General features: G+C 36.8%; 1 protein-coding gene across 3 annotated transcripts in view; it reads left to right on the forward strand.

Annotated features, from left to right (window-relative positions):
- The window catches only part of TBC1D12 (TBC1 domain family member 12), a 45,729-nt gene extending 18,166 nt beyond the window's left edge, over nucleotides 1–27,563 (forward strand). The window contains exons 1-13 of one of the 3 annotated variants that reach the window (XM_074830921.1): nucleotides 586–6,125; nucleotides 6,566–6,622; nucleotides 13,205–13,320; nucleotides 15,298–15,380; nucleotides 16,141–16,258; nucleotides 16,607–16,713; nucleotides 17,375–17,455; nucleotides 20,251–20,345; nucleotides 21,079–21,150; nucleotides 23,102–23,230; nucleotides 23,543–23,652; nucleotides 25,406–25,664; nucleotides 25,885–27,563. In XM_074830921.1, the coding sequence (XP_074687022.1) occupies nucleotides 6,060–6,125; nucleotides 6,566–6,622; nucleotides 13,205–13,320; nucleotides 15,298–15,380; nucleotides 16,141–16,258; nucleotides 16,607–16,713; nucleotides 17,375–17,455; nucleotides 20,251–20,345; nucleotides 21,079–21,150; nucleotides 23,102–23,230; nucleotides 23,543–23,652; nucleotides 25,406–25,664; nucleotides 25,885–25,953 (1,362 nt within the window). In that variant the 5' untranslated portion in view covers nucleotides 586–6,059 and the 3' untranslated portion in view covers nucleotides 25,954–27,563. Of the gene's footprint in view, nucleotides 1–580; nucleotides 6,126–6,565; nucleotides 6,623–13,204; nucleotides 13,321–15,297; nucleotides 15,381–16,140; nucleotides 16,259–16,606; nucleotides 16,714–17,374; nucleotides 17,456–20,250; nucleotides 20,346–21,078; nucleotides 21,151–23,101; nucleotides 23,231–23,542; nucleotides 23,653–25,405; nucleotides 25,665–25,884 lie in introns of those variants that run through there. The other 2 variants (XM_074830922.1, XM_074830920.1) reach the window with 2 other exon arrangements.
- Nucleotides 27,564–27,841: the final 278 nt, after the last annotated feature.

Consider the following 27,841-nt stretch of genomic DNA (forward strand, 5'->3'; position numbering starts at 1 on the left):
TAGTGTTACAAAACAGTGGGGGTTTTTTGGTGTGGGTGTTTTTTGTTTTCAATCTAACTCATCTTTCCCTAGTCCTTACCTGGAAGATTTACCATCTGGGTAACTTGTGACAAATTGCTTAGAATCTGAAACGTGTAATCTTGTTTCACTTATACCTTGAGTGAGATCAAAAGTCTTTTTGTTTCAAAATAGCACTGTAAATTGAACTTGTTTTGGAGTTACTGGGATACTACAGAAAGGTAATTCTGATTTCCTTCCCCTGATACCAAGTTGCACTTCCATATATTTGTTCCTCTGGAGTCTGTCTTTAATTTGATAAAATAATAATAAAATGGTATAGTCTTTAAAGATGAGAATTGGTAATGTATCATTAACTTCATGTTAACATGCAATCCTGAAGTTGAAAGATTTGTTGATACAAGAAATGTGTATGTCCCTTGTGTTGGTGAAAACAGTAACTTGAATCTCTCGAGAGCTACTTTGTCTCCTTTCTTAAATTCCATATAAGCTGATGTGTTTGACAGGTGCAAATGGCTGTGAATGAAGCAGTGTTCAGCCATCTTCTAGAAAGAGCTTCGTGGTGAAGAGGGCCTTTTGGGAGCAACTAAAGTGAAAAACAAGAGGTTCTTTTTGAAGAACTTGTAATGGGACTGGTCACACAATGGAATGATGTAGAAAAGTGATGTGATTGCAGCAAGTACTATTTACTCTGAAGTAAACTGGGTGCTTTTTCAACATTTTCAAATACAATTTTCCGTATTTAAATGCTTTCACTTTTTGGGTGGGAGAGGGCAAGTGTTCTTGCTTAGTTTACTTGCAGATGAATGCTGTTGGCCTTGTGCTATGAAAATACTGTGGTAAAAATCCAGATGTCTCTTCTGTCCTGAGAAATGGAGAATGTGCACAATGCTACCAGTCATCTGCTTCCAATTTTCTAGTAATGAAGATGTTTGTTCTGGAGACCAAGTCATAATCTGCAGAAATAGTCTTACTTTCTTATCCTGTTGTCCCTCAGTGACTGCTTTTCTTGTAAACTGTAGTGTTCCCATTTTTTTAACTTCTCCAAAGTGGCAAAAAAGCAAATATATTAAAACAATGTATTGTCTTTAAATGTGATTGAGTTGGTCCTAGTCACTAGTCATGTGGTTTGTGTTGTTATGGTTGCCAGATTAGGGTCACTGTTGGATTTATATAATCTTGAGTAAAGTGTCAGTAATAGCTAATATTTTTAGCTTTTAGATAAAGCATGAATGGTCTTTAGATAAAGCATCATGAGCTAAGATACACAGGATACACAGTTATCAAAGGGGGATACAGATTGACAGTATACTCTGCACAGTGTTAGATCTACAATACCTGAGAAAACTTGGTTCGTAAATTGAGAGGTAACCCTGATGGCTCCATATTTAACATGTCAGATGTCTTGCATGTGTGTTTAAAATTTACAATATACCTCCTTGTGCATATGCCTTTGAAGAAAAGCTAGTTGGTTGCTTTTCTCAAAAATGTTCAAATTTGCTAAACTGGCAGTGGGTTAGAATGTGATTATAGCCACACCTAGTTATTGAAAATCCGTGGAAAATAGTATCTTCACTTTTGAATGGCTGACTGAAAGTCCCTAGACTAAATTTCTCACTCTTACAGGAAATGAGTGAAAAGAATAAGGGCAAGAATACAGTTATGAACCCTTTAAGAAGTTGATAGAAATATGATTAAAGCTTAATATGTTCTGTTCACAAGTAATTCTCTGAGCCTGGTAGAATACTTCATATCGAACATGGAGTGACTCTACAAACTTTCACATTGACTTTCTAAACTGAAGTCAAGGGATCAAGTGTGATCTGGAATACAAAACCTGCATTTTTTCCCAATTTTTTTAGCCATCTGTGGTCAAAACAATGGCTACTTTCTGTTTACCAGCTATTGTAAAATGAGCTTCTAAGTGTAAAACTATGCAGGCAGAATGGGCTTAAGCTGTAGGCCAGTTGTCTGTGAGGGAGTTTATGGTAGTTTTATTATTAGCAACAAATCTTGCCATTCCTGAACAGCTATGGCATTCTGCATGGTTGAACACAAAGTTCTGTGACTTTACTGATGCCAGTGGCCAGCTTTTGGAGGGTGTGAATAAACCCTTGGTTGAGGAAACTCAGTAATGAGTCAGCGTCCTTCAGATGAAAAATGAGATCTTAAGAAGCCCTTTTGCAGGAAGAATTAACTCACAACAGGAAAACTTTGTAATTAATAGGACGAGGAAGTCTTTTGGGTAAGGGTGATACTTCTATCAAAGGTTTATGGCAATATCGCAAAGCCGAAAGGACTTTCCTGTTAGTAAAACAAGGAAAAAAAAAAAAAGCATCATTGTAGATTTATAGTCAAAAGGGTGGTAGAGCTCTCATGCCCTGTTTCCATCCTCGCTGATAGAAGCCTCCTTTGTTATCTTTGTTTTGGTAAGGATGATGTAGCAAATTGATAATTAGATTTAAATGAATGCTTGTGGCTCCCAGTCACTGTCTATCAACTAGACATTGCTATAGATGCCTCTGTGGAGAAGTCAGGTAGTGATTCTAGTATCTTGAATAACTTCCAAGAAAATCTGGAAACTTAATTTGGGATGCTGTTTCAGACATTTTTCAGACAGCAACATTAGCCAGCTCTGCCTTTAGAGACTGTCTAATGAATATTACTGTAAATAATTTCTTTGTAAATTTTTTAGCATATGTAGAAGAAGAAAAATATTTGTGTCGAAAAACAGCCTGCAGGGCTCCTCTGGCTGGGGAGATGGCAGAGTCCCCTGCAGCTGTGCTGCCATCAGCATGCTTTGGGCAAGATGCTCTAGCTCGAACTGGGTCAGAGGTTGAAAGTTCTTGGCAGCTGCATCTCCCCACTCACAGCTGCTGGCACGCTCTGCTCTCCTTGGATTTAGAGCTGCAGGATGTGATTGAGGCCAACTCTTTTGCTGGACATCTCCCTCCTCTGGGCTTCCTTCCTTCACTGTTCTTTAAAAAGGTAAAATAGCAACTCCTTAGGACTGCAAATGTCAAATGCATTTGACGGTTTTAGGAAATGTGCCTTTTTTCATGAACTGCAGCTAATAAAACTGGCTATTATAAGAAGTATTTGGTCATTAATGATCAGGCTAGTAAATTCTTTTTGTCTGTACAGAAATCTGCTTTAAATTAGACTGCTGAAATATTTTAATAGAGAAGCATTTAAGCAGAAACCAGCTTGTAGACTGACGTGTAACGTTTTGGTGTGTATTGACTGAAGTCCAAGTTTTGTTTAAAAATGCAAGCACAATTTCATTTTTTGTGCTTATAGTTAAAAAAAAAAAGAGCTTTTAATCTATGGTCAAAATGATTCTGAATATTGACTCATTAAGTTTCTCTTGCTTTTTATTAAAGCAGTCTTGAATACTTTTAAAATTAGTTTGTTTAAAGCAGTATGGTGATTTTTTTCTTAATACATCTGAATTAAAGTGAACTCAAAATATGGAAATACACATTGCAAGATAAAAGTAAAACATCCACCTAATTCACTTTATCAGCAGTTTTAACAAAGTACTGTCAGTAGTAGCCTTAAATGGGGAGGGGGAGAAGAAAAAAAAGTTTTTTTCTATTTAAATCTGACACACTATGAAAAGCTTGCAGTGATTTAGAAATTATTGCTCATTCAGAAGTGAAGGCATCTCTTCCAAAAGCTGTCACCTTGTGTGCAAAATGGAAGATAGCAATTTTAAACAGTCTGTTAAATAACAAACACTGATTTTGATGACTGGGTCACTGTCCTACAACCAACCTCTGAAAATATTTCTGTGTGACTCTGAAATGTTAAAAAAAAAAAAAAAGTACTACTTGAGGGCTAAAAAACTCCGTGTCTTCACTTACATATTTTCCCAATGTCGTTATCTCCAGTGTGAAATCTAATGGAGAAATTGCATTCACTGAATCGGCAGAACTCCCATGTCCCCCAGGGACAAGAGTTGTTGGAGGTTTCTCTTCAGAGGAACGGATGCATTTTGAATTGGTTTTCATGTGGCTCTGACCTTCTAACTTGCAGTATTAACTCTTCCCTCCAATCTTTGTTGTTTAACAGTGCATGAAACTCTTAATGCTTAAAAAGTGTATATGGCATGTTTGTCAACAAATCTGAGGACTGAATATCTCAGAGAAGTAGATAAATACAGTGCTGGATGCTTTTTCATAGGAGTGGTACTTAAGCAGTTTGTTACTTAGAGGTCACGTTGCCTTGTCTTGCACCTGCTACTGGAGAGAAGAGAAAGGGCAAGACTTCTGCCTGTTTAGCAGATATAGGGTAGTATTACATTGGTAACAAACTGCCGTGAAACCAGGACAGACAATAAATGGGGGTATTGAGTCTTGCAAGGAACATGTAACACCTGAGTAACAATTTGTCAACTAGCAGCAGTGAGAAGTCTGTGATGGGTTTCCTTGTAGACACTGTAGTGGTCAGACTCTGAAGAAATGTCCCTCATCTTTTCGTCACACATGTAGTCAGTAAAATGCTATGCTAGAGGTAAAACAAAGACATTCCACAGCTTTTTAAAATTTTGCAATGATTATCTTGTCAGTAAAATGGTAATGAAACTGGTAGGATTTAGTGAGACAAATGCCTCCTTTTGTTTGTGTAAAGGACAGAAAATACAGTTCAGCTCCTAGTACCAGGGTTTACCCAGCTGCCTTGACAAGGAAAACTTGTCAAGAACCTCTCATGGTGTCAGTGCTATGTTAGTGTTACAAATGCATCTTCAGGGGAGTACTTTATAGTAAGCATGGGATTGATGTTTTGAAAATACTACAGAGGTGTTAACTCTGCTGATGTTAGTTCTTCTGATTGCTGGGTTTTTGTTTTTGTTTTTTTAAAAAGAAGTCTTTGAGGTCAACTGTGAAGAGTATTGAAGCAAACTTTCTCTTCCTAAAGCTTGAAAAAGAAAGCATTATACATGTTTTCATTTCTGTCCTTGGAAGTTGCTGAGCTTTGGGGAAACAAAGAATATAGAAACAATCTTGAGGTAATAAAAATTATAAACTTCTTTTGGTTTGATGGGACACTAGATTTATTTTTTTTTTTTTGGTCTTCTGGATCCTCTTTTTGATGTGATGCCTCCTTCGCTATTGGGCCTTTGAATTTCTTTAGCAAAGGATGACACAGGTAAAAATAATTGTTTTTTCTTCTTTTAAGAAGTAAGCTTTTGCAGGTTAAGCAGCCTTGTGCTGGTGAGCTTGAGGTGCTGCATTAGCAAAATCATCATCTAGGCAGGCTGTATCAAGTTCCAAAATGATAGGAGTTAGCAAAAAGATTCAGGTGGTAAAGATGCTGTTTTTCATGAACTTTTTAAAAGGTGTGTTTTGTTTGTTTTTTAATATAAGCCTTATCCTTCTGAGGCTTCTTCCAGGCGCTGTAATCCAATGCTTAAAAGCAATGTCTGTGTCTTTCCCCCCTCCCCCCTGCCCCACACTGTCTTTAAATTTGGCTTCTTCATTAGAAAAACAGCTTTGACTTCTGAATGGAAACCTGCGGAGCTGTGGTTGTACAGGGTCTTCTGTAGTCAGGCATGCTTTTGCCTGATTGCCTTGCTGCAAAGTGGTATGAGGCATTTCAGATCGCTGCTTAGAATCTTGCTTTGAATTTAAGTGACTGTTTCTCAAAGCCTTACAAATGTATCTTTGTTCTCATCAAGTCACTGGTGACATTGAGGTGTAGTCCACTTTTGAGCTTTCAATTTAGAAATACTAATTATAACATGGGGAGGGGAAGGTGGGGGACTTAAATGCTCACTCTTAAGTCGCTGTGCTATTTAATGACATTTTCTGCCCTCTCAGGTTAAATAGTAAAACCCAAACACTGAATGACAAAGTTCTGTTTGAAAGTTACCCTCGTATTTTGTTTCTTGACAAATGCTTATCCAAGTCCAGTTATGTTTCTTTTCCCTTTCTCCACAGTGCAAGTTCTATTTTTGAGTGTTCATTTTAAGCTTTAAAGCTAACTAGCTTATAAGCAAAGATCTAGTTGGGTGTGAGATGCAATCCAAGATGAGCTGAATGAAAGCAAGGTCTTCAAGGTTCATTTTCAGAGCAGTTTCTGTTTTCTTGTGTGAGTCTTCCAAGGTCAGTGTATCTTCCAAGGCTAATGTTTAAATAAGTGTAACTTTTATGGGTGATATGGACCTAGGGAGAGACCTGATATACCCTGATATACCTAGGGTGTATCAGGGAATATCTTTTGTCATGCACCTGAGAAGTGCCATGGAAAAAGATCTCCCTTTGGGCAAAGGTGCTGATTGTAGAAAATATAAAACTTCAATTAAAACAGAAAAATAGTCTAATAGATGTCTATACGCATCTTGCACAAGTGGGAAGTCTTTGTATGTGTTTTTGTGTATTTTGAGGGCCGGAGAAGAAGGCAGAACAGACACATCTATGTTTCTTCAAACATAGAGTATAAATACTCTACATGTGAATTTAAATTTTGGCTTGCATGTTGCTATATTGTAATGGTCTTTTTCTTCATTTATTCACTAAGGCTTTGCTTCTGTTTTTCTCATTAGGATGACAGTTCTGGCAGTCTTGCGTCAATATCTGCTCTCAGTCTATTAAACGCAGGGGTATGAAATTTAATATATATTTTTTTTCTTAGTTGTATTCAATGCCATGCATGGGACTATGTAGCACTCATTAAAATAGAACAAACATCACATTTTCACAGTAGCATGAATATTTGGCACTAACCATCAACTCATTAAGTATCATTAGTAAAATAAAGAAACTTCACATGTGAATCTGACTAACAACTTAAAGCGATTAGAGTGTTGTTGTTGTTTATATTGCATGATCTTGAATAGCAGGAAATAGGTAATGCTAGAGTTTGACAGTAATTTGTTTGCTGTGCCTCCTTGCTTAATGGTAAAAGTTGTTAAAAGGCTTAATTTGTAATATTTTTGAAGACCTTGTATTAGCTTTGAAAATTGACATCCTAGAATCTTTTTTTTTGTCCAGTCACTAATTCACACAAACTATTAACAGTGGCACTTCAGAACTCCAGATGCTTTTAATCACTATTTCAATATGAAATTGGAAACTTAGAAAAGTGTAGCTGTTGAAACTTTTATCATATGTTATGTCTTCGATTTGCTGTGACTTATATCCTTCTGAAATTGGTCCAATGCATGTGTGTTATTTTGAAAACTTTATGTAATCCCACACTGTTAAACAAGAATAGTACAAGTTGGCTTTTTAGTTCTGTGGATTTGTTACTGTGGCATTGTGAAATAGAGCAGTAATGTAACTGCTAGTTGATACGTGATGCCTATGGTTTATGTTACATGGTCCAGCCACTCTCAACTCTTCTTTATTGAGCCCAAAGCCCACGGCTTCATGATATTTTGTAAACAACAAAAGATGAAACTTGATGCAACTTTCCAGTTGAGGAAAAAATAAAGTAAATGAACAATTGAAGATGGATGGTTTGGAAGGTTGACCTAGAAACTCTTCTGTCTGGTTGTTCTCTTGTGCTATATGAAGATTAGTATTTTTCCCTCCTTTGATATAGGTTCTTCCTATATTGCCTGCAAATTAGGAAAGAATGTACTGTTCTGTATGTCCTGATAGCATCTGCTGTTCTTAGTTCTAGGAAAATGTCTAGTTTACAACTCTCAGAATTTTTCAGTGATGTCTACTCTTGCTGTCAGCGCTTTTTTGTTTATAATCACCTTGTAACCAGTGCTAGCTCAGCAATTTTAATGTTTAACCTGGGACACACATATATGATGACATAGGAGGGAATCCTTATGCATTAGCAGAAATTCTTCTTACATAAATTTTCTATTCATTTCATTAAGGTGATGTAGGTGGGTGCCCTCCTAAGCAATTCTATTAGTGCTTCCATTCTTGGATGATCAACCCTGCTTGAAATGAAGGGAAATAATCTTTCTGATGGTATTTCTAGTTAGCTGTACAACATTGTGAAAATAATCATACAGATGTTTTTAGAGGCTCATCTGCTTCACAGAGTTACACGTGTGTGTAGCGGGGAATATATGGCAATCCCCGTTTCCTCAACAGAAGTAATGATTGATTGAGTAAAACCTGTTTCAGTATTAGGCTTAGAATTTGGGGGGAGTAAAGCATGTTAAAAGAAACTATCATACACAGAGTGCATACTTTGTTTAATTGGAGTATTACTATGCCTTGATATCTACTTTAAATAGAGGCAATCCATAAGATATTGAAAATTAATTCAGTGTTGCCTGGTCAGACAACTTCAGTTATCCGGTCACTTTTTCCTCCAGCATACCTAACACATTAATTGGATCTGTGGTGCTTAATCTATAATTGGTACTTTCAGGACTGTGAGGACTTTCATAATCCTTGTAATCCAAGGTTTTTATTACTCTTTCCAGGAGTTCAGCTTTTGTTGTTGGATCCTAGATAGATCAAAATTCATCCCAGCAAGATGCATGTTAAGTTTCATGGTCAATATTTATTCCTTTAAAGCTCTATAGTTTGGGCACTGTAGATACAAATCTGTCTTCTAAAATGGAATCATTACGTGCATGCTTAGTTAAATACTCTATCCCCACAGGCATACCCTTCTTAAGGTCAACTAATGCTTTTGGAATGCTGTGATGCAGCTGGTTTTCCTTTCTGTAAGGTAGTTTGCTTAGATGCTGAAAGAAGCAGCTATGGGCAATTATACATATGCTACACAGTGCAATCCAGTAGTGTTCAGAGATCTCTAAAATAGCTCTGAGTGGTCTAGCAGTCCTATACAGTTCTTTTGAGGAAGGATGAAAGAAACTTCAGTTTTGTGTGTTTTCCATGTAGATAGCAAAAAGTTGCAGGCAATAAAGACCCCTGCAGGTTTAGTTTTCTTTTTGTTTAAAACAACAGGGTATTTTTGGTGGGTTCGTTTGGGTTTTTTTGTTTGTGGTTTTTTTTTTTGTTAAGAAGATACAGTTTGGGATATCTTTATCTTCTTAAGCACAAAGGCAGTTTATAAGCAAAAGACTCTCTTCCCAGCCCCATTTACCTGTTACCTGTCTGTAGGTTAATAGGCTTATCTGTATTTCTGTAGGAATAAATACCAGAAATGCAAGTCCCTCCACATATCAAAGTGCCCTTAACTATATTGTCACAGTGTTTTTCAAGAGAAGCATGCTTTTAGCCTGCTAACAGGTTAATTATTGACAGTAGATGAGAGAATGTGGTTCCAGTCTTCATAGGAGATACCTACTCTTACTTTCTATTCAAGCCGAGATATGTTCTTCTTTAGTTTGGGATTGTGAAATGTTCCATAACCTTCAATGAATACCAGATATGCTGCAATAAAGAATTTTTAAACAACATTCTCTAAGATACTGAAACAATACATGTGATTCCAAATTTTTTTTTTACATAAACAGGCCTTACATGGTCCTCAATCTTAGCTGTCAACTGTTCTATCCTCTGCCATGTGCCCTGCATGTTAAGCATTTGACTTTAAATTGTATTTTTGCCTTGTTATGGAAGAGTATTAGCTCACATCTTTTGAAGTTAAATTCTATGTCAGCTCAAGCTTTTTATCCCATGCCAAGAATTTTAGATTCTGCATCAAATGCATGGTTAAGGCTATTGGATTCTTTACATCTAGTCATACAAAATATTCCAGAAAAGAACGGATATTTTAGTTGCACAAACTAGTGAGTTCAGTGCATGTCTGATGGTTCTGGGATCTAATCTTCACATAAGTTGCCCAGAGCATAGGCTTCTTGAGGAAGAAGCATCTTCCATTGGGAAGTTGTGATACTTTGGAATATATGTAATCTTGGGGAATGTGCAGCCGTGATAGTTTGAGCCTGCAGCTATTTTGGTCTCTGCTTTGACTCTTCCTAGTAACTCTTATGGTTTTCCCTCTCTGTTCATGTGTTCTTGTGTTCTTTTCTTGCAAAAAAACAACTGTTCATAAAGTGTATTTACTTCCAGAAGCACAGTTGGGTGATGAGTTCTGCTTTTCTCCCTGTTGAAGGTTTGAAGGTTTTTTCTTTTTTCCTCTGTTGCTTTAGAAATAGTGTATCAGTTCTTAGCATGTACAACAGCCAGGAGCACTAGCACCATTCACATCTGTTGCTTGTAATAAAAAGGTGAGAGTGGCTTCATTTCTAATGTCTATCTTGAGTGCTTTTTTATTTAACTTGAATACAAATTAGGTGCGTAGGAATGTTGAAAAGGTTGGTATCATTTGAGCTTCCTCATCTCTGACTACTACATGAACTTGATTTTGTGGCTCCTGTTACAAAGTACTGGAAAATGTGAAACTAAATCAGAACTTCTACCAAGAATATGAGGGATGGCATTGCTACTGTACTGCAGCCTGGATGCTGATCTCTGGGTGCTATCACAGGATACATTCCTATCTTAAGAATGTGCTTGGGGTATCCTGAGGTATAAAGCATGGCAGGAGTGTCTATACTGTCTCTGGTTTTAGGTGGAATTAAATAATTCTAGGCTTAAGAATAAGTAGATTCGTTCTCATAGTAAATGTTGGTTTTCTGATTTTTCTCGTGCTTGTGTGAATACAACAAAACTCTACCAATCCTATATATCCAGTTGTTCAAGATACTTGTTAGAATGTGCCAAATGATGTTGGATGCATATTATTTTCAATCAGAAGTTGTCTTGGGAATTACCCTTCAGGACAGGAATATGTTCTAGGAAATTTGTATAAACACTATTCTTGGCCAGAGACTTAGAAATATTTAGAACTAAGTTGTAGTTAAGAATGGTTGGCTAGTAACTTTGTCATTGTGTTCACAAAGAATTAGGTTTTTAGTGAGAACGTATGTATAAATGATGATAGCAAACATGATGATAGCTTGCTCTTTTTCTTTACAAGGTGCATATTTGGGCTTTTTTTGAAGACAGAAAAGCAACAGAGCTTCTCCTCTAGTTGAAATAGTAGGCTGGTTGCTGTAGATTTGTGCTTCTCTTTCCAGGGCACTAACAAAATTAGTTATTTGGTACGCTGCTATGGGGCAGAGTATGATACAGTGGTTAAAAGGTGGATAGCTGAAGACTTTGGGGGGAGAGTAGGGAGGTGGAAACCACTTCAAAAGATATTGAGAATGTTTCAAAACCATTCTTCAGCTTGTTTGGTGGAGGTGCAATCACCTGTTCTCATCAGTTAAACTATTGTTCTGATTCCCACAAAGTAGAAGAAGGACAAGAAGTCCAGATAACTCCTCAGTATAGTGGCGTATAATGCATATGGCTGTGAACTGTGAACACACATGATCTCCTCTGATCTATGAAGTTAACAGGTTGAGCCTGGTTAGTAGTTGTATGGGAAACCTCTTGGGAATACCAGGTGCTGTAGCCTCTGTCTAGCAAGAGTGGAGTCTCCATCCTTGGTAGTATTAAAAATCTGGCTGAACAAGGCCCTGTGCAACCTGCTGTAGTTGGCCTTGCTTTGAGCAGGGGAGCTGGACTAGATGATCTCAAGTGGTCCATTCCAACCTCAGTGATTCTGTGATAACATCCTCTTGAGATGAGATTAACATGACATCAAGGTTATACTTTTTGGATCACTTAATATATTATGGCCAATGTGGAAGAACAGAAATTTTGTTACAGATCATTAAAATGGGTAGGGTAAGGAGGCTGTTGAGCACAAACCTTTAAGCCATTTTAGTACTGGGAAAACACTTTGTGCCTTTTCTGGAAATCTGAGGCTGCATTGTCGCATTTGTAAAAGGTCTTTTCCTATTTAACTTTATGGACTTCAACTGTCTACTGAACTATTAAGCTATATAATAGCTTTAAAGTTGTCAGCTCTGTTTCTATAGTGCTGTCAATGAACACTGAACGTGTAAAGCCTGTGGGAGAAATATTGTGTACAAGAAGCTGCGTATTAGGTGTGAAATTCATTTGGGAGCAGTTTCTAGAGAAGACTTATGTTTGATTGGGAAGATGCATGACCTAATTAGTAATTGATCAATCTTTTATTTTTGGTGACCTAGATTAACCAAAATATGTTTGAGACTGAATTTACTTACAGAATTATTAAAGCAAGAAATGTACAAGAACAAACTGTCTTTATATATAAAAAAAAGCTTGTACAAGTTAGAGCTCACTTGGCTGTGCTTCATAGAGCTGTGTGATCTGTGAAAGTACATTACTAAAGTACCTTGAATTTGTTCTCTTAAAAATATGATTTTTCAGCTCTTAGTATTCTATGGTTGAATTCCAGTATGTGGAAGACTTGCAGAGAAACTAGTATTTAGCCTTCATGCCTAAGGAGAGTGTGAACCCACAAGCTAACTTGGTTTGGGAATAAGTTGAAAGTCTCACAGATAACCTTTTAAGATTTGCTGGATTGTAGGAATGGGTTTCCCAGTAACTTGGCAATAAATTGTTATTTACAGAGGGGGGGAAAAGAGAATGTGAGATTTGAAATTCACATCTGGCTCTGTCTAGCCTTTTTCCTAAAGGCTTTTAGCCTTTTTCCTTATACTTCTGTTTTTTTGAGTTGCTCTTGTGGAAAAAGGAATGTGATTCTTTCTTCCTCAGAATCTTCTGTGTATTAAAGTCTGTTAAATATTTATTTCTAAGTAGATTGCCTGTTTTAACCTCTGAGAGAGAAATTACATGAAACAGACTTGTAATGATAAATACTGTTATATTGCCACCGAGTATAGTGTAGGTAGTTCTGGATAATGTGGGTTTGGTGTTTTTGTTAAAGGCTTCAGAAATGTGAGGAGTACCAGATCTTAAGGGTGGCTAGAATCTAAAGGGAAGTTGTGGGAAGAAGCACAGGTTCTTAGCTAGTGGTTTTTGGCGGTGGTGGGGTTTTTCGGTCAACTTCACATATTACTTAAATATACTTGCACACTAATTAGTTTGGGAAGATTATGCAGATTTCCTAAGTAACTGATCCTTGGATGCTCAGTAGTAATATTGAACTAGAATAGATCAAACATTAAGTTGCTACAAGAAGCTGCTTTCTCATTTGTCTTTACTTAGCAGTCCTGGGAAGCTGCACTGTCTTGCTATAAACAATTTCAACTTGTAATGTTAGCTCCTCGCTGTCTTAAATTATTTAATATTATCTGTCTTAACGTTATTTAGTAAGTGTTAAAGAAGTAATGTTATGCTTACTAGTTAGAAGTGAGGCTGAAAGTTGAAATTTAATTTTTATTGATAATGTTGTTTAGGAGTATGAAGCACGGACAGGAAGAATGTATAAACCTCCACCCCCATCAGCAAGACGTAAAAATATTGAATTTGAACCACTTTCAACTACTGCTTTGATTCTGGAGGATCGACCAGCGTAAGTATGATTCTGCTGTGGAACTGATGATGATTTGTTACATATACTTCTGATGAGCTAAACTTTACAAGTCTTACACAAAAGTATCATTCCATCACAGATAACAGCCTAACAAATACCTCCAGAAGAACCTTAAGTATATTATAGTCGATGGGAGGAATTCTTTCTTGCTGTAATGGGGCCACCAGTCTGTTATCTACTGTATATCACAGCTGCCTGTGATAGTGTTGTAACCATCCTTAATTAGGAAAATTCCTGAAGACTCTTATGGATTTCTTCACTGCTGTCTCAGTGCATGCTCTCTTCTCCATCCCCTATTCTGGAAACTTAATTTCCTAGACCAGTTGGGAAGACGTAACTGGCAGCTGTCAATTCAGCAAACCTGGACTTGGCTTACCAGAGAAGTGTTTTAGAAAAACTAATAGCAGGGGTGGGAAGAATCGCCTTTGAAACACAAGAAACTTCTTCCTGTCACAAATGCTGAATGCTCATTTTACATCTGGCAAGTACAGTTAACTGTTTTGTTGGTACCAAGGTGATAGTATTCACTGAAACTGTTCCTTGCCCCTGTTCCAGTTATGTTTTCACGGCTCCTTAAAACTACAGCTGAAGGCAAGGAAATGGCAGGTGAAGATGCAACAAAAACTGCATTAAGTACAAATAAGAATAGTAATGAGAAATGGGTAATAAATTGATCAGTATTGTCAGCTATAGTGTCTTCAGCAATTTGAAGGAAAGAGGAGGACTAGCTGACTAGGAACACGTGCTGCAGGAAAGCAAATGGAGCAAAACTTTCAAATTGCACCTTGAGAAAGCTTGTGATGGCACTGTTAAATGTTTGCTCTAATTGGTTCCAATTAGGAAATGGAAAATAAAACCTACAGTGTTTCCTTTGATATTCTCTAGTGGTATATAAGCCCATTCAGTGCTAAAACAGAAATAATCTGAATGGAGGTATGGATTGCTATGATTATTTTTTTGTAAATGCATTATTTCTTTTGCTGTATGGTGGGGAGTAAGATATGCAGTAACTGGTTTGCTGATGCTTTTCTGTACTTTCAAAATATCACAATTCACAAGGTAAGTATGTTTTTACAGATGATATTTCCACCTGTTTCAAATTGGAGTGCCATCCCAAGTGTGTAATGTGGTGCCACAGTCTCATCCTTGAAAATATATTCTGCTCTCACTTTCATTGGAAATAATAATAAAGTGATCTTTTCTGCTTGTATAAGAGGAGATGGAAAACTTTTTTTTTTTGTATATTAAAATGACACAACTGTCTTATTTCTATTTTGAACCACAGCAGACTAGAGATTGGGTAAGAGACTGAGACCAAACATTGTGTTCTGATTTGTTTTGGAATGAGTCTGCGTGGTCAAGGGAAGTGTGTGCTTGGCAATTCAGGGGATCACTATGCAGCCAAAAACCAAACACATTTTAAGCTGGTGAAGTTGTAATACTGCAGCAAGCTTCCTTAGTTTTAGCTGACATAAGTGGGGATCTATTATTTTTACCTTTGGTAAAGCTGTCTTCTGTGGGAGTTTTAAAAGGCTAACCATAATGAATAAAAACCTTTTACCTTTTATTGAAAATAGGTCATCATAGGTTTCATACAAACAATTGGAGTATTGATATGCAGATATATTTAAGGATTGAAATATGCCTGTGCAGAAATGCATTGGAATAAATAACTATATGGAATATCAGTATTTCCCTATTGTCACTTCATGCAAACTTCATTTGAGCATCATTCCAGATGTTCAACAAATCTAATAACTCTGCTTTGGGGGAAGCTATAAGAGAACTAATAAACAGAAGCAGTAAACATCTGGTAGTTGTCTACTGCTGTTACTGTAACACTGGTACTGTGACAAGGCCAAAGCTCACCTTAGAGAGAAGCCAAATTAAAACCTGTTTTGAAATGGTTCCGAATGTCATTTGTGTGTATTGAATTCAGGAACAACTTGTTTTCAGAAATCTTCCTGCCAAATCAGTGGAGGAGGCTTTACGTCACCGACAAGAATATGATGAGATGGTGGCAGAAGCAAAAAAAAGAGGTATGTTAACTGCCAGTAATCACTATAATTCTTTTTAACTGTATAGCAAAAATAGTTTCTGACTTGTAGACTAGTAGGGTACAGTAAAGAACAACTGTGTTTAATATCTAGCTTAGTCTGGTACATATGTGCACACAGTTTAAAACAGAACTCAATTATCAAAGTGTTTTCTTATTCCACCACCTTTTTAATAAGAGGGATTAATAATGATCCTTTTTTAACAGAAGACAGACTATTCCTCTCTTGTTCAGCATTGTGGCTATGTCTCGTATCTTTAGGTCCGCTTTCCAGAAAAGAAAATACATGATCCTTCTAGGTGGAAGTTTCAGTAAAATTTGAATAATTTTTTAAAGTGGATGTAGAATTGCACTTCTGAATAATATTTTTATCTACAGTTATTGCTGATTAGTCTAATAAGTAAGGTTTTAGTAGAATATGGTGTGAAATTCATTACAGGAAAAACAGCACTGATGTGCTTGCTTTTTAGTCAATCTGTGTACTGCAGAAAAGAGTGCTATGATTTTTTTAGCAAGATTTTTACTTGTCTAAATCGCTGTGTATTTGAATAACTTAGCTTAAATTTAAAAGTTTCCTGAGAAATATACCTACAGTCAACAGAAATAATACCAGCTAGCTCATGTGCAACTGCAATTTACTCTTGATCTTTCAGACATCTTCTAAATAATTAGGTAATAGCTGAATTATTTACTTAATAATGTATATACACTAATACAGAACTATAACACGTTATGCTTAACAGAAATTAAAGAAGCACATAAAAGGAAAAAAATAATGAGAGAGCGTTTCAAGCAAGAAGAGAATATTGCTAGTGCTATGGTGATTTGGGTCAATGAAATACTGCCTAACTGGGAAGGCATGTAAGTAAAGTTCTGTTATGTAAATGAGGCAAGGCTGGCTTGTTTCTCCTCTGGAGACAGAGGACCCACATACCTTATTTTCCTTCTCCTTTGTCAAGAAGTCAGTTTTTGTTGCCATGTTACAGTGAGAAGTCATTAGAAAGCAACATGAAATGTGCTTTCTGGGAGCTTAATGTTTTGAGTTTGTTTTTTTAATGTGGCTTTAGCATAATCAGAGATCCTTGAGTATTGATTTGGGAAATAGTATGGTATTTTGCTTGCAAGCTGACCAATGATTTTAGAAAACAAGATGTGTAATATGTGCCTTTTCTTCCCCCCCGCACCACCCCCCTGCCTTCTCTATCCTAGGCGTGCTACACGAAGAGTTCGAGAGCTGTGGTGGCAGGGACTACCCCCAAGCGTACGTGGGAAGGTTTGGAGTCTAGCTGTGGGAAACGAATTAAATATCACTCCTGGTATGCCTTAACAGATAGTATTTTAATGCAAAATTAAGTTGGTTATTTACAAAGAAAAATTTAAACTTCTGTTAAAAACATATATATACACATATATAAAAAAAACGTATTTGCTTTTTGAAAAACTGTATTTTGCAACCTTAGGAACAGGTGTTTTTTTACAATTAGACATCATAACCTGGTAAATTATGGAAACAAGGTTCAAAAGCTACTTACAAAAACATTTTAGTCTAGTAAGAGTTTAGATGATGCTCCCCCCCAAAAAATAATTTTATGTTTAAAATTGAGAATTTGTAACTTTGCTTTCTCAAGGGGGTGTAAAGGGGAATTGCTTTATTTCATAACTTACTATTTTGATGAACTGGAGTTGTTCTAACCCATTCACAAAAATAAAAATCTGAATTATTTAAGACATGATTTCCCTCTTGTAATTTGCATGTTCACCACAGAGGAAAGCATAATACAGTGCGTGTTATAAAACTGTGTATAGTGGTACTGCAGTGGTTAGTGGTTACCATCTAATAGATTATCCCCCCGCCCCCAGTGGTTAAGATGAAACCAAGCAACAAAATCAAAGCCAAGAATATTTAGTGTGCTTTTGGTTTGAATGGGTGCTTTTCTTATCTCTTCCTTTTTTTGTTTTTGTTTTGTTTTCTTGCAGAACTTTATGAAATCTTCTTGTCAAGAGCTAAGGAACGATGGAAAAGCTTCAGTGAGACAAGTTCTGAGAACGACATAGAAGGTGAGATCTGAAAGTCACTCTTACAAACCCAGGGAGTCTCACAAGTTCAGCTGCAATTGTGGCATTAGGAATACTTGTTAAAAGAGCTCTGGGTCATTCCCTACTTAAATGTTTGTGTTCTTGTAACAAGTCAGCGAGTGAGGGGCTTAACATTATTTATTGTATCAATAAAAGATGCATCAAAATATTGCATGTGCTAGTTCACTTTCAAATGAATGTGTTTTCCTCTGAATTCCTGAAATAACAGGACTAAGCTGTCATGAAAACTTTAGAGGAAATACAAAAAGAAGAAATGGGAAACTAAATTACAGTAGGTACTATTGCTTAGCTCTGCTTAGATGGTTAAGTTAGTATCCCTTCCACACTTTTGGGAAAGAAAAAATTAGATTTTTTTTTTTTGACTGTGGAACTGAGAGGTGAAGAATGTGTAACATTACACATTTCAGATCCCACTTGGGTTTCTTTGGCTGCCCAGATGGCCTCTCCTCCCAAATCTATTAAGTGGGGATGTTAGCACACTTATATGTATAATGGAGTTTTATCACTGGCATATTGCTGTCTCCTGTGGGTATTCTTTCTGTTAAAAATAGCATCAATTATGTTTTTAATGGTGAATATATCCTTGTTATCAACTCCTTCTGCTGTTAACAGTTACTTTTTAAAATGCTGTCTTATGTGATACTGTCAGTACCAGCTGCTATGGAATAACTATTTTTCTGAGTTGGTCTCTTTTTTTGGGAAAGAAAATGTCATTGTAATGCAAGATGTACTTTTTTGTTTGCACTTGCCATAGCCAGTTCTGACTAGCTACTTTTGACCGTAAATTATTCAGGTCTTCCTTAGGCCACCTCTGTGACTCATCTGAAGCTTGTCTTGAGACAAACTGTTTATAAAAAAATCTGTGTGTACATGGCTGTAAATATGCTTATCCTTGGAAAACACATTTGCAATGCCCCTTAATTTGTGGATGGCGGTTTGTTTGTTCCTTTGTTGTGGGAGTGTGGCCTGAGCATGGGGGAAAGTTTAGGCAATTTGTTTATTTTGGAAAGGTAGTAGTTCTGGATGGGAATGAAAGGGGGGAAGGGTCCAGTGTGATTGTGTCAGATGTTCTGGGAAATGTAGTACTAAGGGAAAACCAAGAGTAATAGGATTTTCATTTCTGGTTGAAAAGCAAGCCAACCCACTGTGCTTATTACTAATCTTTGGTAGCAAAATCTGGGAGATCAATTACCTTAGCCTTATTTAACATATTTGATTAGTTCTGAGGATTTTTCCTGTTCAGATATTTTTTAACACTTTATTCTGGCAGATAAAGATTGAAGCATGAAAAAGTATCTTTCTCTGTCTTGAAGACAAGACATTCATCAAGATATGTTATTGGTCAGATCTGTTCAAAAGACCCCCAGCAACTCATCTTTTGGATTTCACAGAACTGAATTTCTTGTATTAATCCAGAGTTTCTTGTGCTCTGTATCATGGATTCTCATCTTCCTTGGGAAGCACTCTAAATGGTTACTGTCCCAAATGATCCCAAATTATCCAATATAATGTGTGTTTCTTTTGAAAGAGAAAGGAAGGATTAAGCAGTAGTTCTTCAATGTTTTATTTTAGATTGTGTATGTTTTTCTCTGTAATAATAATTGCCCTCTTTCTCCCAAATTCCCCTAACACAGCCTGCAGCAGTCCTCCTCACTCCTGAATGCAACTATCATAGCTTTAGGAGGACTGGAAGGAAATGCTGCTTTCCAGGCTTCAGCAGAGCAGGTTCTGTTTAAGCTATTCATCAAATTCTGTGATCTTCCACTTCCCCGATGGCTTTTGGTTGGTCTAAGCCCTCTGAAAGAGCTTTTTCCCAACTGCCATGTGTATTTTTCTCCTCGCTATCACTAGTATTTGCATCATGTCCCAATGCAGCGGATAGGACAGAGATAACTCAAGGGCCAGCAGTATTTCTTCTGAAGATTTGTGAGTGAATGCTGCCTTCTTTCCTGCATTTGAAGAATGCCAGTCCTAAGGATGCAAAAAACCATCTGAGTCAAATGAAAGCTAACAAGAGCTCAGAAGTAATGTAACTGTGTGGTCAATTCTGGAAACGTCAGTGAGGTTTCTCTGTATATTTTAGTTATCCTCAGTAAAAGTGGGACATGAGAAATGCATGTCTTTGAAAGTAGTATGTCTGACTTTGCAGGTAAAGAAGTGCTGGCTTCTTATGATAATGATGTTATTCATCTTTTTTTCCTCTAGTGTATGTAGTATATTTCAATGCTGCTGGTTGAAATGAGCCACCAAATGAGCTGATTAGGAATGAAAAATTTGAAAAGTGAGATCCCACTGGATCACGTTTAGATCAAGAGCAGTGCTCTCACTCTGTGCTCTTGAACAGACACAGTAAGTGAAGTCACAGTAGAATCTAAGAAAGAATGCAGGGTTTTGATGACTGTACTGGGCAAAGTTCAAATTCTAGTGAATGTGGGGCCAGTCTGGGCCTGAATAGAGTGCTATACAGAAGCAAACCTGCTGGTCTGAAGTCTGAATGGTGTAAAGGTGTATGACTTGAAAAAGAATGAGTAGACAGGTAGTAATTATTGATTGTTTCCCTCACTGATATCATATGCCAGGTATCAGTGGACAGTTTTAGCTCTTGAAGTATAGCATTGTAGAAGCGTACTCCAAGAATTAAAACTAGGTAACATTTTTCCTCAGATCCTTAAAGTCTTTATGTGTCTATGGTAATTTTATTTTGAAGTCTGTAGAATTCATCTATCAGTTCTACTGAGTGTTGGTTTTGCTTGCAGATGCAGGTGCATCTGTTGCTGATCGTGAGGCCAGTCTGGAGCTAATTAAGTTGGATATATCACGCACATTTCCATCCCTTTATATTTTCCAGAAGGTGAGATTTTTGTAACTTCAGTTATGCCAACTTTAAACTTCTGAGTAGTTAAACAAGAAAAGAAACCTAGCTGGCTAAATATGATGGAATAGTTTTTAGAAGTTGTTTCTATAAAACAACAAAAGTAAAATTAGTTTTTCTACATACAACAGCAAAAAGTCATCTCTTTATTCTGATTTAAAAAAAAGTAGGGACACTTAAAGATGGACTATATGGCTTTTTCTCCTGGAAAAATTGCATGTGGTTCCTATTAATGTTTATGAAATTATGTGCAAAAATTAGAATATTCTCACTGCTTTTACAGAAATCTTGATGTGTTTTAGTACACATTTTCAGGCTTTATGATTTTTATATAGATATATGCACACACATGTATATAAAATAGCATGCACTATTGTAATACAGTAACTTGTGTTACTAAGGATTAAACCATTCACCGACTCTGAAAAGGAAAAATCAACCCTAGATGTGTACCAGGTATCCTCATTTTTTCATTATATACTGATTTCCACTGAGTTATTTCACAAGATGATTGGACTGCTACTTTAACATCTCAAAACCATACATGGTAATGCTGAGGGTAAAAACTGATATTATTCTAGATATAAACAAAGCAATAATTCACTGGCTCACTTGCATCTTAAAATACTGGCATGTTACCTTCCTATATTTATAAAGTGATTTTGAAAAAAACCTTTTTTTGCTTTTCCCCTCCTCCCCTCCCTTGAATTAGGGTGGTCCTTATCATGATCTCCTGCATAGTGTTTTAGGAGCATATACATGTTACAGACCAGATGTTGGATATGTAAGTATTTGCTGTAAAATGCTTATAACATAGTGAATCAGCTTAAGATGTCATGTACTAGAATGTATTAAATAAGTAGGTTATCTAAACTTTATGCTACTAGCACTTAAAAAAAGTAATTCAGCTTTGGCACTTACTCATTTTATAGCAGTTAAAATGATGGTAATTCTTAAGGATAATTAAATAGCTGAAAATGTACTGAATGCCAAGGATGAGTATACTATCTGGCTTGCATGGAAAATTTTAAACAGATGCGTTCACAAGGCATTGCAGTCCTGACAGACCCAGAGTACCTACAGAAAAAAACCCACAACCCACTAGTGGAATTCCAGTGAGCACTTAGCCTGATCTGTCCTCATGTTGCTCCCACTGCTATTTCTGTCGTGATACTCTCAGCTTCACTACCACACATCCTAAAATCCAGAAATGCCTTACTGGTGTCTTGTTGTCAAAGATTAATTGCTCCATCTGAGTTCAGTGAAGATAGATTGTTTGTAGCAAACATTACTGTGTTTAAAAAGTCAAAAACAAAACAAAAATGAAAAAAACCCCACAACAAACAAACCAAACCAAAACCACAGAAACCCAAACCCCATAAAAAACTCCCCAAAAACTTGCAAACTAACTAAACCTCACATCTCTCTGAATGGTGTCAGTTTACAGAAGCAGATAAATAACACAGATCCTTTTTTCCTTTTTTTTCTTCCTTTTTTCCTGGGGTAACTAGGAACAACTTTCACAAGCTCTAATTGCTCCTGGGCTAAAAAGAACCTGAAGAGTTTTAAGTCTGATCCATGCAGCAAAGCATTATTTAGCACAGGATGTGTTTTTCTCTCTATATCAGATGTGCTTGGGACTCTGCATCAGTATCTAGTTGATTTTTCAGGTTCAAATGTTTGTAGCCCTGAATTCTGTCATCTGTGACCTCATTTTTGGAGACCCTCCCATACTCTTTAAGTGAGATTACAAACTCTGCAGGTTCTGAGACTTCTTGTTCCCAGGGTGGAGTTTTGAAAGGCAAGTAAGTAATTTTTCATGGATAGCTCTTCTCTTTTTCATTAGGAACACATCTAGCCTGGCTATTTCTGATCATAGGTTTGTTTTTTTTTTTAATATTAACATGGCAGTAAATGTAATGTAATCTTATTTCCACACCCATCTATCCCACAAAAATGGAAAGCTGCTGGACTGTTTCTGATGCATATGAATACCCTTTTCCCTAGCTGGTTACAATACTGAGTGCATTTTTTTAAATGAGGAGCAGGCAGCATAAAGGCCTAGAAACAGCAGAATAATCATCTTTGCAGTTGAAATCGGATAAATTTTTTTTAGCATAATGAGTATTCAGATCATCAGTTAGCAACTACAAGAAGAATGCTCTTCACTTATTGCAGGCTGAAGTGTTTTTGAGAGAGTAATCATGGAAAAATGTAAACTTGCATTGTAGCTAACTACTTAGAAGTACTTATGTGAACAAATGCTGCTTGGCAAATGGAAGGATATGTATTGACTGTTCTGAAACAGAATTTTGTCTCAATTCCAACGTATCTGTCTGGGGCTAAAGTGTCCCATATGTGAGGTTTTTCCTCCACGTCTGCTTTTCTCATAGCTTAACAATGAATTTAAGGCTAAGTTTTGTCTCTTATGAGCTCTGTGTCCAGCCTGTGTGGTTTTCACTTTCTTGCATTCCAAGTCCTGAGAACTTGTGATCATGAAACCTCCCAGAACTTCCATCAAGCACCTAAAACCAGCATCTGAAGAAACACTATTCTTGCTGAAATCAGACTGACTGCATGCATGAAAGTTATTTATCTGTGTTGTTTCTGTTCATCTGGAAATGTTATGCAATGGTATTTGATATATTGCAGACTGTAAATATTTGCATTTCCAAAGACATAAGATGTACTGAACCTACTGAACTATATTTGCCTGGTGCTTTTCCCACTTGAAGGTGCAAGGGATGTCCTTCATTGCTGCTGTGCTCATTCTCAATCTGGAAGAGGCAGATGCTTTCATTGCCTTTGCTAACCTTCTAAACAAGCCATGCCAGCTGGCCTTTTTCCGTGTGGATCACAGCATGGTATGCACAAGAGTTTTCTGGTTTTGAACCATGACATTCTTTTGACTTGATTTATTGATGACTTCCTTTTGTTCTATTGATTAATGGAGAACTTTAACCTGTGGTTTCAAAATTGAGAATACTAGATACTAATCCATAGAACATATTCTACTGTTTTGATTTTTTTCCTCTAGAAACACTTAATTGTTGTACTTATCCTAAGAATTCATATTATGTTATGCTGACATTCTCAATTCTTGGTGGGGTTGGTGTTACTTTACAACTAAATATTCTTCTGTTGATTGCTTATGAGGTGCTTTACTGTCTCTACAGATGCTGAAATACTTTGCAGCCTTTGAAGTATTCTTTGAAGAAAATCTTCCCAAATTGTTTCTTCATTTCAAATCATACAGTCTTACTCCAGACATATATTTGATAGACTGGTGAGTTCAGAGAACATAGCAAACCTAACCTTAGAACTATTGGGACACTTTCCATTTTTCTATAGGTTCTTCAGCAATAGAAATACAGCACAGAAAAGCATTCAGTAGGTGTTTATGTACCTCAGCTTTCTAGGTCTTGTGAAATCATGGTAAACTGGTTTGTGCAACCACAGTTCCTCTGGCAGGATTCAAACTTTATGATCTGGGATTAGGAGTGACATCTATTCAGATGGAAAACAAGACATTCAGGAGTCCTGTGTGTCTCATTTTCTTGTTGCTGCAGATAAGAGTCAGCTATGTGTAATATAAGTAGGGGAGAGGAGACTACTATACCATAGTTGTCTTATGACTTAATGAAATGAGCATAATCAGCTACTAAAGAAAGTATGAACGTAGGCATATAGACTTTAAAGCAGAAGGAGGATGAAATTTAGTACCTGGTTTGGGAAAGGATAAACTTAGAAATACAGTGAACACTTTGAAGTAATGAATGTTCTAAAGCAGAGATACCAAACTACATTATGTGCCTGTAATGCAAACATTCTTGAGGCTTGTGTAGTGCTGCCAAATACAGAATGTCTATTCATAAGTGTGTGTGTGGATAAGGATGTGCTTCATATAGGGTTATTATATGGGTTACAAGTTTCTAATAGAGTAAATTGAATTGGGAAGAATTAAATAATATAAAAACATGTCATCTGAACTACAGCTATAAGATGCAGCTAGTCAGTAAGCATTAAGTCTTAGCAGGAGCAGGTTATACAATGGCAGCATTGAGTCAGGAGTGTGTCACAGTTCTGAGAGTTTTGGCAGACCCAGAGAGGTATATATGTTGCAGAAATAGTGCTGCTGTACAAAGTACTAGAATATTCTGCTTCCAGTTACCTGTGCGAAACGAAGATTGTTCTTCCTGCACATGTTCCAAAGGTAGCCTTGAGATAGAGCTCCTCTTGCAAAGAGAGAGTAGAGAATGTTATGGTAGTCCGTGGTAAGGAGTGTCCTGAGGCTCCTGAACCACTTCCCAGTAGGAATAATGGGAAAATGGAGAATGCTGTGCTTTGTATCAAAGGAACCACTACAAATTTATGGGAGGGGTTCTACAATATGGTACATACTGCAGACTGAAGTCTCTGCACGTGTATAATGAATGCTTTTTAAAAACAAAATTTGCAGTAAGAAATGCAATTGTACTCTTCCCAGTAAGAATAGAACAGTGACTGTCTTTAGATTTTTAGCAATTTTTAACGCAAGTAGAAATTCAAAATGTATCACAGAAATGTAGTTATTGAATGCTCATTAGTACCTTAGTGGGATGTAGCCTTCGGCTGAGATGATTTCTGGCTTTAGATTTAGTTTAGAAAACAGCTGATGAACAGAGTTAAACTGTATGGCTTAAGCAACAAAGATCATAACTGTAACTTAACCCTTCCCATTATTTAAGTTCTTATTTGTATATTATACCCTGGTTGAGTATAAAAGATGCTTGTAACTTCTCTAACCAGAGCTTCCTAAAGGGAGGTGACTTTGGAATGGAGGATTTCCTGTAGCATGAAGAGATGGGCTTCAGAGTAGGAGTTCTGACTTCCAAAACTGGAGGCTGGTGGATCTTTGAAATATGGAAAAAATAAGAACATATGAAATAACTTGTCATCTTCTCACTCTCAGCTAATGTAACTGATATTTAAAGGAGGTAGTATTTTCACCTTTCTGAAATAGGTTAAAGTTTTAACTGTGCCTTTTCTCTCAATTGTAGGATTTTTACACTCTACAGCAAGTCATTACCACTTGATCTGGCCTGTCGTGTCTGGGACGTTTTCTGTAGAGATGGAGAAGAATTTTTATTTAGGACAGGGTTAGGAATCCTTCGGTTATATGAAGATATTCTCCTACAGATGGACTTTATTCATATAGCACAGTTTCTAACAAAACTTCCAGAAGACATTACATCAGAAAAGCTTTTTAGTTGTATTGCAGCTATTCAGATGCAGAATAGTAACAAAAAATGGGCACAGGTGAGTGGCTTGGATAATATATATCAAGACAGACATGTCAGCACATGGGGCACTTCTCTTAATGACTACTTCATGCTGCGTATCTGACTTCTGAGCAGTGGGCACTTCCTTTCTGGTGTCTCATTCTAGAAATTAATCTCTATGCTAATATTGTGGTGGTTAACATTGGTCTTTTCTATAAGACTTTTTTTAATGTTCATTAAATAATTTACTTTTCCAGGTGTTTGCCTCACTGATGAAGGACAACAAAGAAGGGGACAAGAACCATAGCCCAGCACTGAAAAGCTAATCAGTGTAATGTTGAGGTCAATTGGAAATGTGGAAAACCACTTGATGACAAAGGAGTTTTCACATCGCTTCTATGTGGAAAAGCACTATAGAAAATGTGAACAGGAGATGGAAAAATGACACAGCTCTCAGTGGAGTAATGAACTGATGAAATCTTCACCCTTTTGCCAGTATTAGCTTTTGTTGTGGGAAGATTTATTTTCACACAGAGTACTAAAACCTATGAAACTGAGAAGTGGGGGAGTTCATATTTAATACTTTAAAAGAATCAGCTCAATGCAATAAACATTTGTAATAACTTCTGTTGGTACTTTAAAAAAAATTTTGAGGCATAACTTTTTTTACAAATACCACAAAGGCACTTTTTGGGGGGGATGAGGGAAATGCTGAATCTTAAGGCCCCAAAACTGCTATCCAAACCAAATGCTTTGGTACAAATAATACCTCCAAAATTAACCATTTGAAAGTATTGAGGACCAAATAAGGTTGTTTGGTATGTTTATGTGCAAGGTGGTTAAAATTTGGGAAGGGGTATTGTCTTTTTTTTTTTTTTTAAGTTGCAGCTTCATTCTTCAGTCTGGGCAAATGTAATTAACTCAGGAACTGTGGAAGTACCGTGTCCAAACCTGTTAGAGCAAAAATCATCTGAATTTTAAATAGTGGTAAGATCAAGGCTATTTTCAGAGCGTACAGCTTTCAAAGCGAGTGGTGTTAAGCATTCGTTTTGGTGTATTGGTTGTGCGGCTTATTGAAAATGGAGTGGGTATTCTGTGAAAGAGTTTTGCCACCAGAAGTTTTGTTTTGTCAAGCCATTTCCAACTAAGAAATACTTGTCTGTAGTGGTGAACACTAGAAACTGACAAAGCTATCTGCAGACTTTGTGTTGTCAAAGGAGCAGCCAATTTTAACACTTTGGAATAATGCAGACACAGAATTGGTTTTGAAACTATCTTTTATTAGTGTGCAATACTGAAATCCAAAAAGCATCTAGTTTAGTGATACGTAATTCTTTAACATCTTTTAACTGTGAGACACAAGGTCATATTGTATGTGTCACGGCAGATATTTTCAAACATTTCCTATTCTCAAAGATGCTGTACAACAATGTGTGATTGTAGGGGATGGAAATTTAAAATGGATAGCACTGCAGGTGAGGAACACTTGCACTCCTTTGGTCCATTTTTGCTAATATTTAATGTAAATAAATTCCTTACATGTGGGTTTTTGTAACTGGTCCCTCTGTGGAAATCAAGTCAAAATTACCATTATGTATTTTTTAAGTGCAGGAGGCTTCCAGTTGTCTGGTGTTTAAAAGCAGAGTCTACATAATTGGGGTAAAGATTTAGTGTGGTGTAACTTACATTGCTATCTGGTTTAAAAACTACATATATGCTACTCATAACATTACAATTTGAAATGTAAATGTCAGATTTTTCTTAACTTATGTATTCACTACTTTAATTGGATCCAATTTGTCTTATATTTTTGTGTTATCTTGTACAGTTTTCTTACTTTTCAACTATAAATCTGTATATAACTGTAAATAGAAGGATCAAACCTTCCTTTAAGACCACTAGCAACACTTCCTGTGTAAATAAAACTTATCGCAGACCTGTGCTGTGGTTCTTTTCGATTCCTCTATAACTTTCTTGCCCTACTCAGCAGTGAGTGCCTCAAGGATAGTCATGTACTGATGAGGACTGAGCTGGTTCTTGCACTAGGTCACCCCACGCTGTTACCCGGCTTTCTTGCCTCCCTGAGGAGCCGAGGTGTAGGGCCGCTGTGTAGTACGCTTTGAGCTTAGCTTGTCGCGGGGGTGAGGTCGGAGGCAGATACTCTGCTCCCGGAGGGCGTGTGTTGATGCGGGGCAGAGATGGAACACTAAAACA

This window comes from Strix aluco, chromosome 7 (genome assembly GCF_031877795.1).
Source record: "Strix aluco isolate bStrAlu1 chromosome 7, bStrAlu1.hap1, whole genome shotgun sequence".
In the NCBI taxonomy this organism is placed as follows: Eukaryota; Metazoa; Chordata; class Aves; order Strigiformes; family Strigidae; genus Strix; species Strix aluco.